The sequence below is a fragment of the Dermochelys coriacea genome, chromosome 3, assembly GCF_009764565.3.
Source record: "Dermochelys coriacea isolate rDerCor1 chromosome 3, rDerCor1.pri.v4, whole genome shotgun sequence".
Lineage (NCBI taxonomy): Eukaryota > Metazoa > Chordata > Testudines > Dermochelyidae > Dermochelys > Dermochelys coriacea.
Genome location: NC_050070.1, coordinates 118,652,737 through 118,665,509, shown reverse-complemented (window position 1 = coordinate 118,665,509; position 12,773 = coordinate 118,652,737). Strand labels below are relative to the sequence as shown.

The window sequence follows — 12,773 nt, the reverse complement described above, 5'->3', positions numbered from 1 at the left end:
GGGGAAAATGGGGGGGGGGGTGAGGGAAGGAGGTTTGAAATGTGTGGAAAAAAACCCATAGAATTATTTCCCCTCCTTTTCGTTGTTGTTGAAACTGTGACTGATTGAAAATGTTCCAAACAGCTCTACTCTGTTCAAGTTGAGCATGTGCGTAAGTGTTTGCGGAATTAAGACCATAAATCTTATTTTACTAAAGAATCTCTTCTCCCCCGGAAGCATTGGTGAGAGAGATGTGCATTCTGGGGCCTTGCTTTGGGAAAGACTTAATGTGCTTCACTTTGGGCAGTCCCACTTTGATAGTGCTACTCCCACTGCCTACAGTTAGGCACGTGGGTTAGGTCTTTGCCTGTTTGGGGCCGAGGTAGCATTTAAATTCTCACAGATTATTTCCTGGAGCTTGAGACTTTTGCTCCACAGGGCGTGAAAACATTTACTGGCACTCTGCTCCCGATAGCTCGGACTGAATTTAAGCCCCGGGTCTCGGTTGGGTATTTGAGTTGCATGTGGGGGTCCTCCCCCAACTCCTTGCAGGATCCTGGCCGGTGCTTATATTTGTAACGGGAGAGGTGCTCAAGCAAGTGTTTTATTTTCATACCTGAGGCGATAAGCCCGGAGGTTGCTGGGGCCAAGCCCCGAAGTGCCAGCAGGGCTCAGCCACGCAGCCCTGCCAAACCAGTAGGCACCACTCAGGCCCTCTAAGGGAAAGTGAGACCCAGGGCAAGGAAAGAAAAACGCCAGGGGAGAATGGTTAAAGAAGAAAATGTACGTGCGGGCACAGGCGCTGGAACGAGGGGCGCTGCGAGCGGTTTCCATTATATGCAGGGTTTACAGTTGGCTCTCAGCGCCGCCACTGGACAAATGGAGCGAAGCCAGCCCCGGGGACGGGTCCGCGCCGCCGCCCCTGCGCCCGCTCCCCTGGGGAGGCCGGAAGCCCCGGGCAGAGGCCCAGAGCGGCTGCGGAGCGTGCGTGGGCGCCGGCGGGCGGAGCGGGAAGCAGACAGCGCCGGCCCGGCCCGGCCCTCCTCGGGAGTTTCGCTTCAGCCCCCGCTTGGGCTGGAAAGAGCTGCACACGCAACCCGAGCCGCTCCCGGCCCGCCTCCGCCTGCAAAGCCGGGAGAGCAGAAGGGGCGGAGCCGGGGGAAGCACGTGGAGGAGGAGCCCGCAGGAGGCGGGCGGAGCTGCTGGAGCGGGGACGGGCGCTTGAAAGGGGAATCTGTGGCGGGAGGAGGGAGAGCGGGACAAGTGGCTGGGCTGAGCGTGCCCCGCTGGCGCAGGCTTCCCGGCAGGGACCTTCGTGGCGCGGCTCAGCCCGGCGGGAGAGCGCCCAGCATGGAGCCCGTTACCAAGTGGAGCCCAAAGCAAGTCGTGGACTGGACCAAAGGTAAGAGGGCGACTCAGCCGGGCTCGTCCCGCTCAGGGGAGCCGCCGGGGCTCGCAGCCAGGGGGTCCCTCGCGCGCCCCGCGGCGGGCACAAACCTTCTGCGGAAGGGAACAGCTGCCTGGAGGGGACTCGCCGTGTCCCGCCGGTTTCTGCCGGGGACGTGGGGCGCTGCCCAACAAGCTCCCGCTCTCCCTCTTCCAGGCGCTTGGCGAAGCGCGGCCGCCTGCTGACTCCCCAGCTCTGTGCCTTCTTCCCCTTCTAGCACTCGCCGCGCGCCCACACCGCGCCTCCGGACGTGTTGTTTTGTGGCTTGCGGGGGGGGGGAGCCGCGGCTGTGGAGTTCATGTTAGTAGTTCTCGCCGCCTCCTGCCTTTGCATAGACCAGGGCTCGTGCTGCACAGCTCTGGTCTCCGTGCAACGCGCCCGTTGTCGGTGCTTGGCCGTAGGGGCGTGCCGTGACTCTCGTGTGATCCTTTTTGAAGATCCCTGAAATGCTCATTAAATAACACGCTCTGGAATCGTAGGGCTCCCGAATGCCTGGCTGAACAGTAGCAGTCCTGCTTTGGGCCATTCAACCCCCCCCCCCCCCACCCCCCAAGGGAGGAGAGGAGCTGATAAAATGACCCGACGTTGCAACTTGAAGGATGCATTTGATGTTAGTTCCAAGTCAGTCAGTCTCCTGGGCAGGAAAAGTTATTTTCCATGAGCGCGTGTAAGCTTGGCATTATTTGCTTAGGATTTCCAGAATCCTGCTGGAAACCTGGCAGTTTGCTGGGAAATTTCCCATCCACTTTGGTCTCCTAGCTCCATAGTTCAGAAACCAGCGAAGTTATAGTATTGCCTTTTGGAGAGGAGTACATTTTTGACCTGGATAACTTTGCTTTGGGTTGGGATTGAGAGCTCCATGGTACTTCTTTCATCGAATTCTGTCCAATGCTCAGTCCCTTTGTCCATTTCACTTGTGGTCATATTGCCCAGTCTATTTGCATAATCAATAATGCAATTTATTTTCAAAGAATTTTACAAGTATTATGTGATTCATTCTGCAAAGTTCTAAACAAAGCCAATTACTCTCAAAAAAGACATGGCATTTGTGTAATTTTGTTGGAAAACTGCAACCAGTTTTAGTAAGCTAGAATTATTAACCCCATTTTACAGATGGAGAAACTAATGGAAAGCTGAGCTCTAGATTCTGTGACTATACCACCCATCTTTCTCATTTATCCACCAAAGTTTCCCACCCCATTTTGAGGCTTCATCAGCGTGTTGACATAGCTGTGGGAAGCTTCAGTGTAGCTGCTGCATCTGAAAAGAGTGCAGAGCATCTTCAGAGCTGAACAAATGGGCAAGTTTCTTTTTCTGGAGGATGGGGAGGCAGGCACCTGAAGAGGTCAGGGCTGTCCAGTTGCAATGTGTGTTTGTAGATGCAGGATGTCATAACTTTGTGATCACTCTGGATTTTTATGTGTGATTGTCTCTAACCTCCTGGCAACACTGTTTTGGAAAGGCAGCTTTAAAGTATTAATATCTGTTGTTTTTTTGTGTGGTTTTTTTTTTTTTTTTTTTTAAATAGTCAAAACCTGGCAGCTCTAGTTTGACTGACTTTATGATCCATTTATTAAAGACAGAAATCTTGTCACATCATAGAGAAATTTATGAGCTGCTATTGTATGTTGCAATATGCTACACAGAGAAGAAAATGATTAAGAATTGGGTGAGAGCTTCATTTCCTGCAACCTATCATTTGCATCTTTTTGAGAGTTTATACATTCTATTGCAGGGTTCACTTGTTAGATGGAATTGGATATAGTAAGATGGATCAAAATGTTCTGTTGGCATCAAGCTGATTTGAAGCTATGATTACTGTACCTGTGAAATGACAGGTTTCAGAGTAGCAGCCGTGTTAGTCTGTATTCGCAAAAAGAAAAGGAGTACTTGTGGCACCTTAGAGGCTAACAAATTTATTAGAGCATAAGCCAATGCATCCGATGAAGTGAGCTGTAGTTCACGAAAGTTTATGCTCTAATAAATTTGTTAGTCTCTAAGGTGCCACAAGTACTCCTTTTCTTTTTGTCCCTGTGAAGAGAAAGTTTCCCATTGGCCAGAAGCCCTCACGTAAGCATCTTAATGCTGATTGAGCTGCATAGCTGTGGTCAGTTCTTGGCAACTTTTATCTGAAGACCAGGCAGATTTGGAAGCTATGCTACTGTTTTGATATAGGATGACATGGGTAATTTCAGCATTGTGAGTCTGAACTGAGTAAGAATGCTACAGCACCTATGATGACAGGGTATGCAAGCAGCTTCTATGAAAGAGAATGCTGTAGAAATGTGATGTAATGCACAACTGCACAACACACACAACTTCCATAGAAAGATCTTTCTTTCCATGGTGTTGATTTAAAAGGAAATGTATCTTGCTTTGTCACATGGAATATTTACCTAACACATTCTTTCCTCTTACTAGTCTGTCTCTCCTGTATTTTATCTTAGCATTCAAAGTTTATTGCCTTACTTGATAAAGGGATAAATCTGCTAATCATTTGAAAAGGTTTTATTGTATGCCCTTTGTAAACATGGTTTGTTTTCTTGCATAACTTATTTCATCTTGTTTGTTCCTTTTAACAGGTCACTCTTTACTTGGGCTCTCACTTAATTAGTATGACACGGAATAATCAAGGCCTGGTTGCAGTTTAATCATCTGATTGACACTAAGACACGTTTGCCTTGAAATGAAGAGGCTCATAGGAGTGACTAAATTAAAGACTCTGTCGTTGATTTCCAATTTCACAGTGTGAATTTGACCTCTTAGCTTCACATCAAAAATTTCATTCTGGTACCACTCCATGCATGACAATTTTGTAATAAGGAAAAAGGCAGGGAAAAAGTGTTTCTTTATGGGTACACGTTAACTTCTGTCATTGCATCTGAATGTCAGTATTGGCACTTAAAAGCCTGTAAATAACTGGGTAATAGCCATGTTGGCACAAAGTTTCATGTTTAATTTTTAATCCAGAATAAGTCTGCCTTTCAGGCCACCACTGTCAGATTTTATTTCTGACCAAAGATAGATATTTTAAGTTTTATCCTGTGGCTACTATAGCTCAAAAAAAGCTTAATTTTCTAATTACACCATGTTTGCAAAACAAACAAACAAACAAAAAAAACCCTCCAAGCCTATAACTAGGTTTGGAAGGATTAGATTTTTATCAGTAAATGTCAGTAAACATCAACTTCACTGTACGCTCAAACTGATGAAAAATATTTCTATCAATCAAAATGTGTGTGTGTGTGTGTGTGTGTGTATGTATGTATGTATATATATATGTATGTGTGTGTGTGTGTGTGTGTATATGTATGTATGTATATATATATATATATATATATATATATATATATATATATATATATATATATATACACACAGACAGACAGACAGATAGGCAAAGTAAGAAAAATGCTGCTTGAGAACTTAACATTTGATTTAAGTATACTTTATATATTTTGACATGTGATGTTGACAGTTTGTGTGTTAATGGTTATAAAGGTTAAACATTTGAATCACCATGTCTGTTCTCATTAAATAATTTTCTGACTTGCCAAAACTTTCACAGTTGTGGGAAATTAAAATTGATAAAAATGCTTACAAATAAACAGCAATGATACCCATCAAAACTATAAACGGAATACCTGTAGCATTTGTTTGAGTATATGTGTGCCCTGAGTAATAGCTAAGATAATCTTCAGCATAGCGGAATAGACCACACTGTCTGAGGAAAAACTGCCTGTGTGCTGGTGCTCTGTTCTACCTGTACTCAGAACTGTGATGGCATTGAGATGAATCCTGACAAAATGGTGTAAATAGATGCAATGGGGGATGACAGTTCTTAGTGGAGGATTCAGGTTTGCAGATACTGATGCATTCCTGTTAGACAAGGATTAATGCACTTTTTAGAAAATGTGGGGAATAACCATTTGGATCCGGCTAACCCCATTTGGAAGCTCAACAGGAGATTGTAAAAGAGGTTTTCTTTACTACTAAAGCCTCATCAGCTTCCAATTCTTCTAGAGCAGAACTTCTGGAGTTCCTTTCTCCTTTTAAAAGAAATCCAACAAAACAACCAAACAAAACTTTTAGTAGAAATATCAGTAGAGGCACTTAGTTTAAGCAGATTTGATTTTCTCTTTTTTTTGGAGGGGGGGGCAGGAAGTGTGACTAGCATATGTTTTCTGGCTTTTGTACTTGGATTTATTGACAGGCTAACTGTTGACCTAAGAGATAATGATATAGAAGCTTATATTACAGGATTTAAATTGAATTTGAATATGGGCTTTAGGCATACACAGTCTTATATAAATTTGTGTATGGCCTTATTGTTGGTCACAAAGTCTAACAACTGATATAGACTAGTTACTGTCACTTGCTGCCTCTTGTTGATTCAGACTAGTACTCCATGATTTTCCTGGACAAGTGTATTAATATAAATATGTTTTTGTGATTAAAGTGGGCTGAATTGACATTACTGGACACTGCACACAGTAAAAGCGGAACCATGCTAGCTAGCTAATCTTGTTTGAAAATAACAATGTTTGATGCATGTCTTTGTCATGGCTTCATTGTTCAATGTGCACAGAATTTTTCTCTGAGCTGTGCTCCAGACTACCCTCTGACAAGTTTATAGTGTTTCTGAGTATTTGTAAAGAGAGGTGAAAACCATTTTACTTTTGTGTTTTCTTATAGTGTCTGAAAACTGTTTGGAGCATGCTTACTGGCCCCAGTGAGAACAGTAATTCGGACTGCTCTCCTCTGCTTACAGGAAAAAGTCCAGAGTGGCTGGCAAGCTTTTCTGCACTGACCCACAAATTTACCTCAACCCCATTCTGGGGCCCACCTTTAGCAGTGGGAGCATACTTCATTGTCTAGGTCACTAGGCCCTTTGAATCGCTATAGAGACCACTAGGACGGGTCATGCCAGTTGTCGTGTGGTCACCTGTTTACTGGAAACTGACAGATAGGTTGTTGACCTCAGTACAATCTTGCATATGATGTCTGACCAGCCATTAGATAACAGTGAATTCTGGTTCCACTGAAGTTGATGGGAGTTTAACCATTGACTTCAAGGAACTGAGGATTTCACTCTCAGGGCTTCACTGCAGAATCTACTCCATACTCTTAGGTATTGTCCTTAACCTGAGTCCTGTTGGTAAACACATCTTCTCACCCAAGTGTGTTGTTGCTTTTATACCAAGGGTCGTTGGTCTGTCATAGGGTATTCAAAGTACTGCTTATGCTCCAACTGTAACCAGCTCACTTTGCAATGTGGGCACAAGCTGAACCACTCAAGTGCTGATAGTCCTCCAGTGCCTTCACACAATTTCCCCGTGTGCTCAGAAGGACGGACAAGTTCTACCACTATTCACTGTGAAAGAATCATAGCGTAGTTCAACTGCAGCCCTAAAAACTTTGGGAAATGATGCCAGGAGTCCTAGTGCCCTCAGGTGAATGAGTGCAGCACCTGCGTGGAAGCACGTGGCAATAGCTTTGCAGTGTGGCTGTTGTCACTCAAGGTAGGTCAACCTGGTTACTGATGACTGAGGTAGCTGTGCAGTGAAGGCATACCCTTAGTTTCTGCCAATCTGGGATAGATTCCACCTAGTTACCAGGAGAGTTCACTGGCATAATCATACCACTATAGTTACACTAGTATGGCGCTTGTGTGGACACTTATTCTGGAATAAGACTGTTCATGTGGGGAGTTGTACAGTACAACTATAGCAGTATGATTTTATTCTAGGAAATTTCCCTGTGTAGACAATTTCCCGGAGGCCTCTGATCTGACCTTAGCCATTTTGTATTCATTCTTTAGAAAAAATGTTGATAGGGAAGAATGTAGCTTTGTTCTTTTCTGACTTTTTTTTTTAATGGTATGATTCTCTTTCGTGTAAAAGAAGCATTGTTGCCATTACTACTTCCTGAAACAGAAAGGAATATCATCTATATTTCTTTTGTTCTCTATAGCCGTGTTCTTGTCTAGCTGTTGACATGTCTATATTAGTTGTGACTTCAAACCAAACTGCATACAGCAAAGATAGTGTGAAATTATACTGGAGTGTAGACCCTTTCATTGTGTATCTCTGTTATATTACAAAACGGATTCTATGTTACAATTCTAGACTCAGGTAGCCCTGAACCAAGATGACATTTCATTATTTTACTGCAGCTTCAGGTTTAGTTACTCTGTGCATCTACTCATGGGTATCATTGGCTTCTGCCCTCTGATATGTCATAAACTACTCTGATTTTTGTTCTTGGTACCTGTAAATACAGTTGTGCTAAATATGTCTTAATGCATTTCCCCATTTTTTTTTTCTATTTTCCTAGTTAGTAGCAATTCATCTTGAGAGGCTCTTCTTGACTATTTAAAGCTCGTTGTGTTTTATGTTGCTTAACTTATGCAACTTGGAAAAGGTCAATTGTATCACAATTGTTTATGCTATTCAGTTGAAAACCATAGCTGGAACAACTATGAATGGCACATGGGCACCCAACTGCTCTAAGCCCTCACTTTTTGTAATGCTCTTTTGGGAAAACTGAATAATGTTGTAAGGTACCAAATAATTTTAAGCACAATATTGTGGGGATTATAGATAAGTACTTGCATCTCCATTCTTCTGACTTGAAAGTTGCTTCTAATTGGGCTGCAGAAAAATTTTTGTTTTTCATGTTTAGAAATAATTGTAAAGATGTTTTGCGTAATAGACCAGGAAATGGCTTTGAATGGACACTTTTTCTGTCTATTGAAATTATGAATAGAGCCAGCCAGTAAATGCTCTGTTCGTGAAGGTTGAAAATATTTAACAGATCCCTGTCAAGGTTCCTTTCCCACTCTGAACTCTAGGGTACAGATGTGAGGACCCTGCATGAAAGACCCCCTAAGCTTATTCTTACCAGCATAGGTTAAAAACTTCTCAAGGTACAAGCTTTGTCTTGTCCTTGAACAGTATGCTGCCACCACCAAGCGTTTTTAAACAAAATTCCCCCCCCCCCCCCCCCCCCCCAGCCCTACACCCTCTTTCCTGGGGAAGGCTTGATGATGATCCTCACCAATTGGTACAGGTGAACACAGACCCAAACCCTTGGATCTTAAGAACAATGAAAAAGCAATCAGCTTCTTAAAAGAAGAATTTTAATTGAAGAAAAAGTAAAAGAATCACCTCTGTAAAATCAGGATGGTAAATACCTTACAGGTAATCAGATTCAAAACATAGAGAATCCCTCTAGGCAAAACCTTAAGTTACAAAAATACATGAAAACAGGAATACACATTCCCTCCAGCACAGCTAATTTTACAAGCTATTAAACAAAAGAAAATCTAATGCATTTTCTAGCTAGATTACTTACTAACTTTACAGGAGTTGTAAGGCTTGCATTCCTAATCTGTTCCCAGCAAAAGCATCACACAGACAGACCAAACCCTTCATTCCTCTCCCTCCAGATCTGAAAGAATCTTGTCCCCTCATTGGCCATTTTGGGTCAGGTGCCAGGTACTGTAGCTTCTTAATCCTTTACAGGCGAAAGGATTTTTCCTCTGGCCAGGAGGGATTTTATAGCACTGTATACAGAAAGGTGGTTACCCTTTCCTTTATGTTTATGACAATCACTTATCTGGATTGAAACTTACAATTCTTTCTTTCTTTCTTCTTTCTTTTTCTTTTTAAAGTTGCACAACCAGTTTCTACTGTTGTTGTGTTTTTTTTTAAAGTTTTACTGATTTACATCCACCGATCAGTGAACATGTACCAAAAACCAACTGAAGTATGAAGTAAACATTAGTATGTTTAGCTCATATTTTCAGATTTTGCTGTGTTGCAATTTCTTGAACAGCTCAGGAGTTGCATGACTGAGTGTACACAGTCATTTCTGTCTGTTTATTTTTACATTACATGGCTGATCAAACTATTTTAACCAAGGATCAGAAGCCTACAGACAATATTCCATCAGGTTACTTTAAAAACCTGTTAAACTTTAAAGCAACAATGACTTATTAGAAAGCTTTTAAAAAGAAACAATGTAAATACTACTTGTGGATGGAAATATGCAGAGTGATGACAGTGTGTTTAAGTGTTTTGGGATCCAAAGATGTATGCTCAGTTTTAGCTTACTGGAGATGTCAAGTCTCTTAGTTGAGAGAGACCCCTGTAAATTGCCCAAAAGCAGAGAGGTAAATAAACCCAATCCATAGCTTTTCCCACTGAAAAGCTTTTCAGTGACAGGAAATCTTCTGTATCTATTATTTTATCTGGAGTTGACATAGGGGAAGCCTTGTTCCTGTTTTAAAAACGGGTGCTTGCTAGTTAAAGTGATGGGCTTTTTGCTTCATGTTTTTACCTGATGTTTTTTCCAGACTAGAAGAAAGCTGGTCACTTTTAGATGTAAAACTTTCTGGGGTAAGGACCATACTTCCTTATGCTTGTACAGTGCCTGACACATTGCATGGGCTACTGAAAACCCATAGTGTGTGCTGGACAACATGCTGTTGATGTCACAATCTTGGCTGAAAACAAGTCTCTACTTTTAGCTCTTTTACTGCAACAGATGACACCCTTTTGAACTGCATTTATGGGAGGGGTGTGTGTACATGTATATAGAGAATTCCTACAGTTTTGCAATCATGTTTTAAGGTTGGTTTTTTAAAATATCACAGGCCCTGGGCCTATCTGGAGTGAGCTGTTTACTTGCAGGTGTGCTGCCCCCAGGAAACAAAAACAGACAACTACTAGTAACCAATAATCCTAAACTCCAGAGAAGTTCAAAAGAAGTGACTTGACCTCAATTCCTCTCCCAAAATATCAGGCAGCCACTCAGTTTTCTTTGTCTGTTGCATTTTCTTATTGCAATAGAACTTGCATAGATAAGGAAACATCACAGGTTACAAGCATTACTGAATTAATCCAAATAATGGCCCTGTTCATTGATTTAATGAATCAATAATTCTTGTATTTAATATTCATAATGGAGTTATCTGTCCTGATTTGAAGGCCTGTCCTCCAGGCCACCCCTCACTATTTCCCACATCTTAGATGTTATGCTTTCTTGGGCTGTGGGCAAGTAGGAGAATATTGGTTGCAGGTAAGCTTGCTCGCCACTAAGGATGCTATTTTTCTTGCTGAGAAGTCAGCTTCTCCGTCTCCTTCTGTTCTCCCCCTGCTGATCTCAGCTACATGGAGCAGTGGGGTGGCAAGGAGTTGGCTTAGGCAGGAGAAATGGGAAGCAGTTATGGGACCAGGGGCTAAAATGGGCTGCCTTGAAGAACCCATTATCCATCTAAAGTACTTACATGGCCCCAATTGTCATAGTATCTGAGCGCCTCATGATTCTTCCTTTCTTTCTTTCTCTCTCTTTCTCTCTTTCTTTCTTTCATCCATCCATCCATCCATCTGTTGGTTTAGGAAATATTGAGATTCACAAATCCTTGGTATGTAAATATCAGAAACAAAACAGTCATTACAACAGTGAGCTTTTGTTTAGAGCCATTATATAGTAACTCATCAGATCTTTCCATAGAACAGGGCATTACCCTGTTGCAGTGTGTGCATCCTTTCAACACCTGTGATGTCATCTCTAGTGATTTTTATCATGGGCAGAGATTGTGAGGCTTATGCAGGGGCATTGCCCCCTCCCCCAAATGGATACGTGACAAGGGTGATGCATGGGGGTGGAGGCAGATTTCTCCCTTCTATTTGGCCCTGTTTTCTCCCTGCAGAGGAATATTCAGGGGGTGGGGTGTGAGCGGTGATGTTGCCAAGTGCTGTGTGTGTCCAGGTCAGTTTTCCCACCTGGGTTGCTAAGGGGAAGGCAGGAGAGCAGCACCTGATGCTCACAGCAGAGCTCCAGCTTGGGGTCATTTCAGTTTTACTAGCCTATAAAGTAAGAGACTTGCCCCCAGAAACACGGTCATCTAGACATTCTAACCAGCACCTGTAACACTGTAAGAAAGTGAACATAAATTTGAGCTGCTCCCAAGCATCTGAATAGTGTACAGCATTGACTGCGTCAAGCCCAGGAGAGTGACAGAGTGAACCCATTTCCGAGTAGCAGCCGTGTTAGTCTGTATCCGCAAAAAGAAGAAGAATGCTTGTGGCACCTTAGAGACTAACAGAGTGACAGAGAAGGTTAAATGTGAATGCAGTGTGCTTAGGCAGATGGGCAAAGGGGACAGACTTTAGTGATGGATTTGTTTGTGTGCATTGCATGTTTATGTATCTCTAAAACCAGGGATACGTTATTCATAGTTACATGAAAGTGCTCGGTTCCGTTTATTCAAGAATTTGTTTTTATGCTAATGTGGATTTTTAAGTGTCAGCTGGTAGACTTGGCAAATTAAGTTAAAACAAAAAAAAGGGTGATTAAATAATGAACGTAAACTGTATTTGTGATTTCAAGTACACTGTAATTTAAGTATCACTAACAATCAGTAAATCCAGAAGTTAGACCTGTGTCTATTATTAATAGTATTAAACCCCTTGCCCTCCTAAATATAGAAGTCAAACTATGCCTATGATTTTTATTAAATTGAGTAAAATCTCTGATAGATATTTAACATACTAGTCAAAATAATGGGACAGCGTGTTGGTGTGGTTTTTTTTTTTTCCCAGGTGAATGTACCTTGAGTATTGAATAAAAGGTAACCAGTTATCTATTTGTTCTGCTGGGTATATAACTGGTGGGTTCCATTTTTCCATATCCTCCACCTCCCATACTTTTTGAACCATTCCTCTGCGGTTGGACTACATGACTTTTCTAATGTAGTTATTCTCATCATCCCTGTGAAGTAGGGCAATGGTGTTCTCCCCATTTTACAGGTGGGGAATTGAGGCTCAGAGAGACTAAGGCCATGTTTACACTAGAGAGCTTATAGTGTGGCACAGTTGTACTGATGCAATTGTAGCCACTTTATGCTGATGGGAGAAAGCTCTCCCATTGACATAATTATACCACTCCCAATGAGTGATGAGCGATCTCCGTGAGAGTGTCTTCCACAGACATAGCACTGTTCGCACCAGTGCTTCTTTCCATGTAATTTGCATTGCTCAGGAGTGTTTTTTTCTTTTTTCACACCCCTTAGTGACACAAGTTGTACTGACAAAAGAGCTAGTGTAGTCATAGCCTAAGTGACCTGCCTGAGGTGACAGAGGAAGTCTATGGAAAAGCAGAGAATTGAATGAGTCTCCTGATTCCCAGGTTAGCACTCTTAATGCTGAGCCATGCTTCCCTCCCACCCAGTAACTGTTCCCCCTCCAGTCCTCTGATTAGCTGAGACTTCCCATAGACCTTCCCCTGCCCATTTCTTAAGTGGGGTGCCTACTTGTGCTCCCTGATCACCTGGTGGAGG

The 12,773-nt window shown here is 42.7% G+C and overlaps 1 protein-coding gene across 1 annotated transcript in view; it reads left to right on the top strand.

The window, feature by feature from the left end:
- Window positions 1-969: 969 nt before the first annotated feature.
- The window catches only part of CNKSR3 (CNKSR family member 3), a 99,290-nt gene continuing 87,486 nt past the window's right edge, over window positions 970-12,773 (top strand). The window contains exon 1 of the mRNA XM_038395776.2: window positions 970-1,381. Coding sequence (XP_038251704.1) covers window positions 1,330-1,381 — 52 coding nt within the window. The 5' untranslated portion in view covers window positions 970-1,329. The remainder of the gene's footprint in view (window positions 1,382-12,773) is intronic.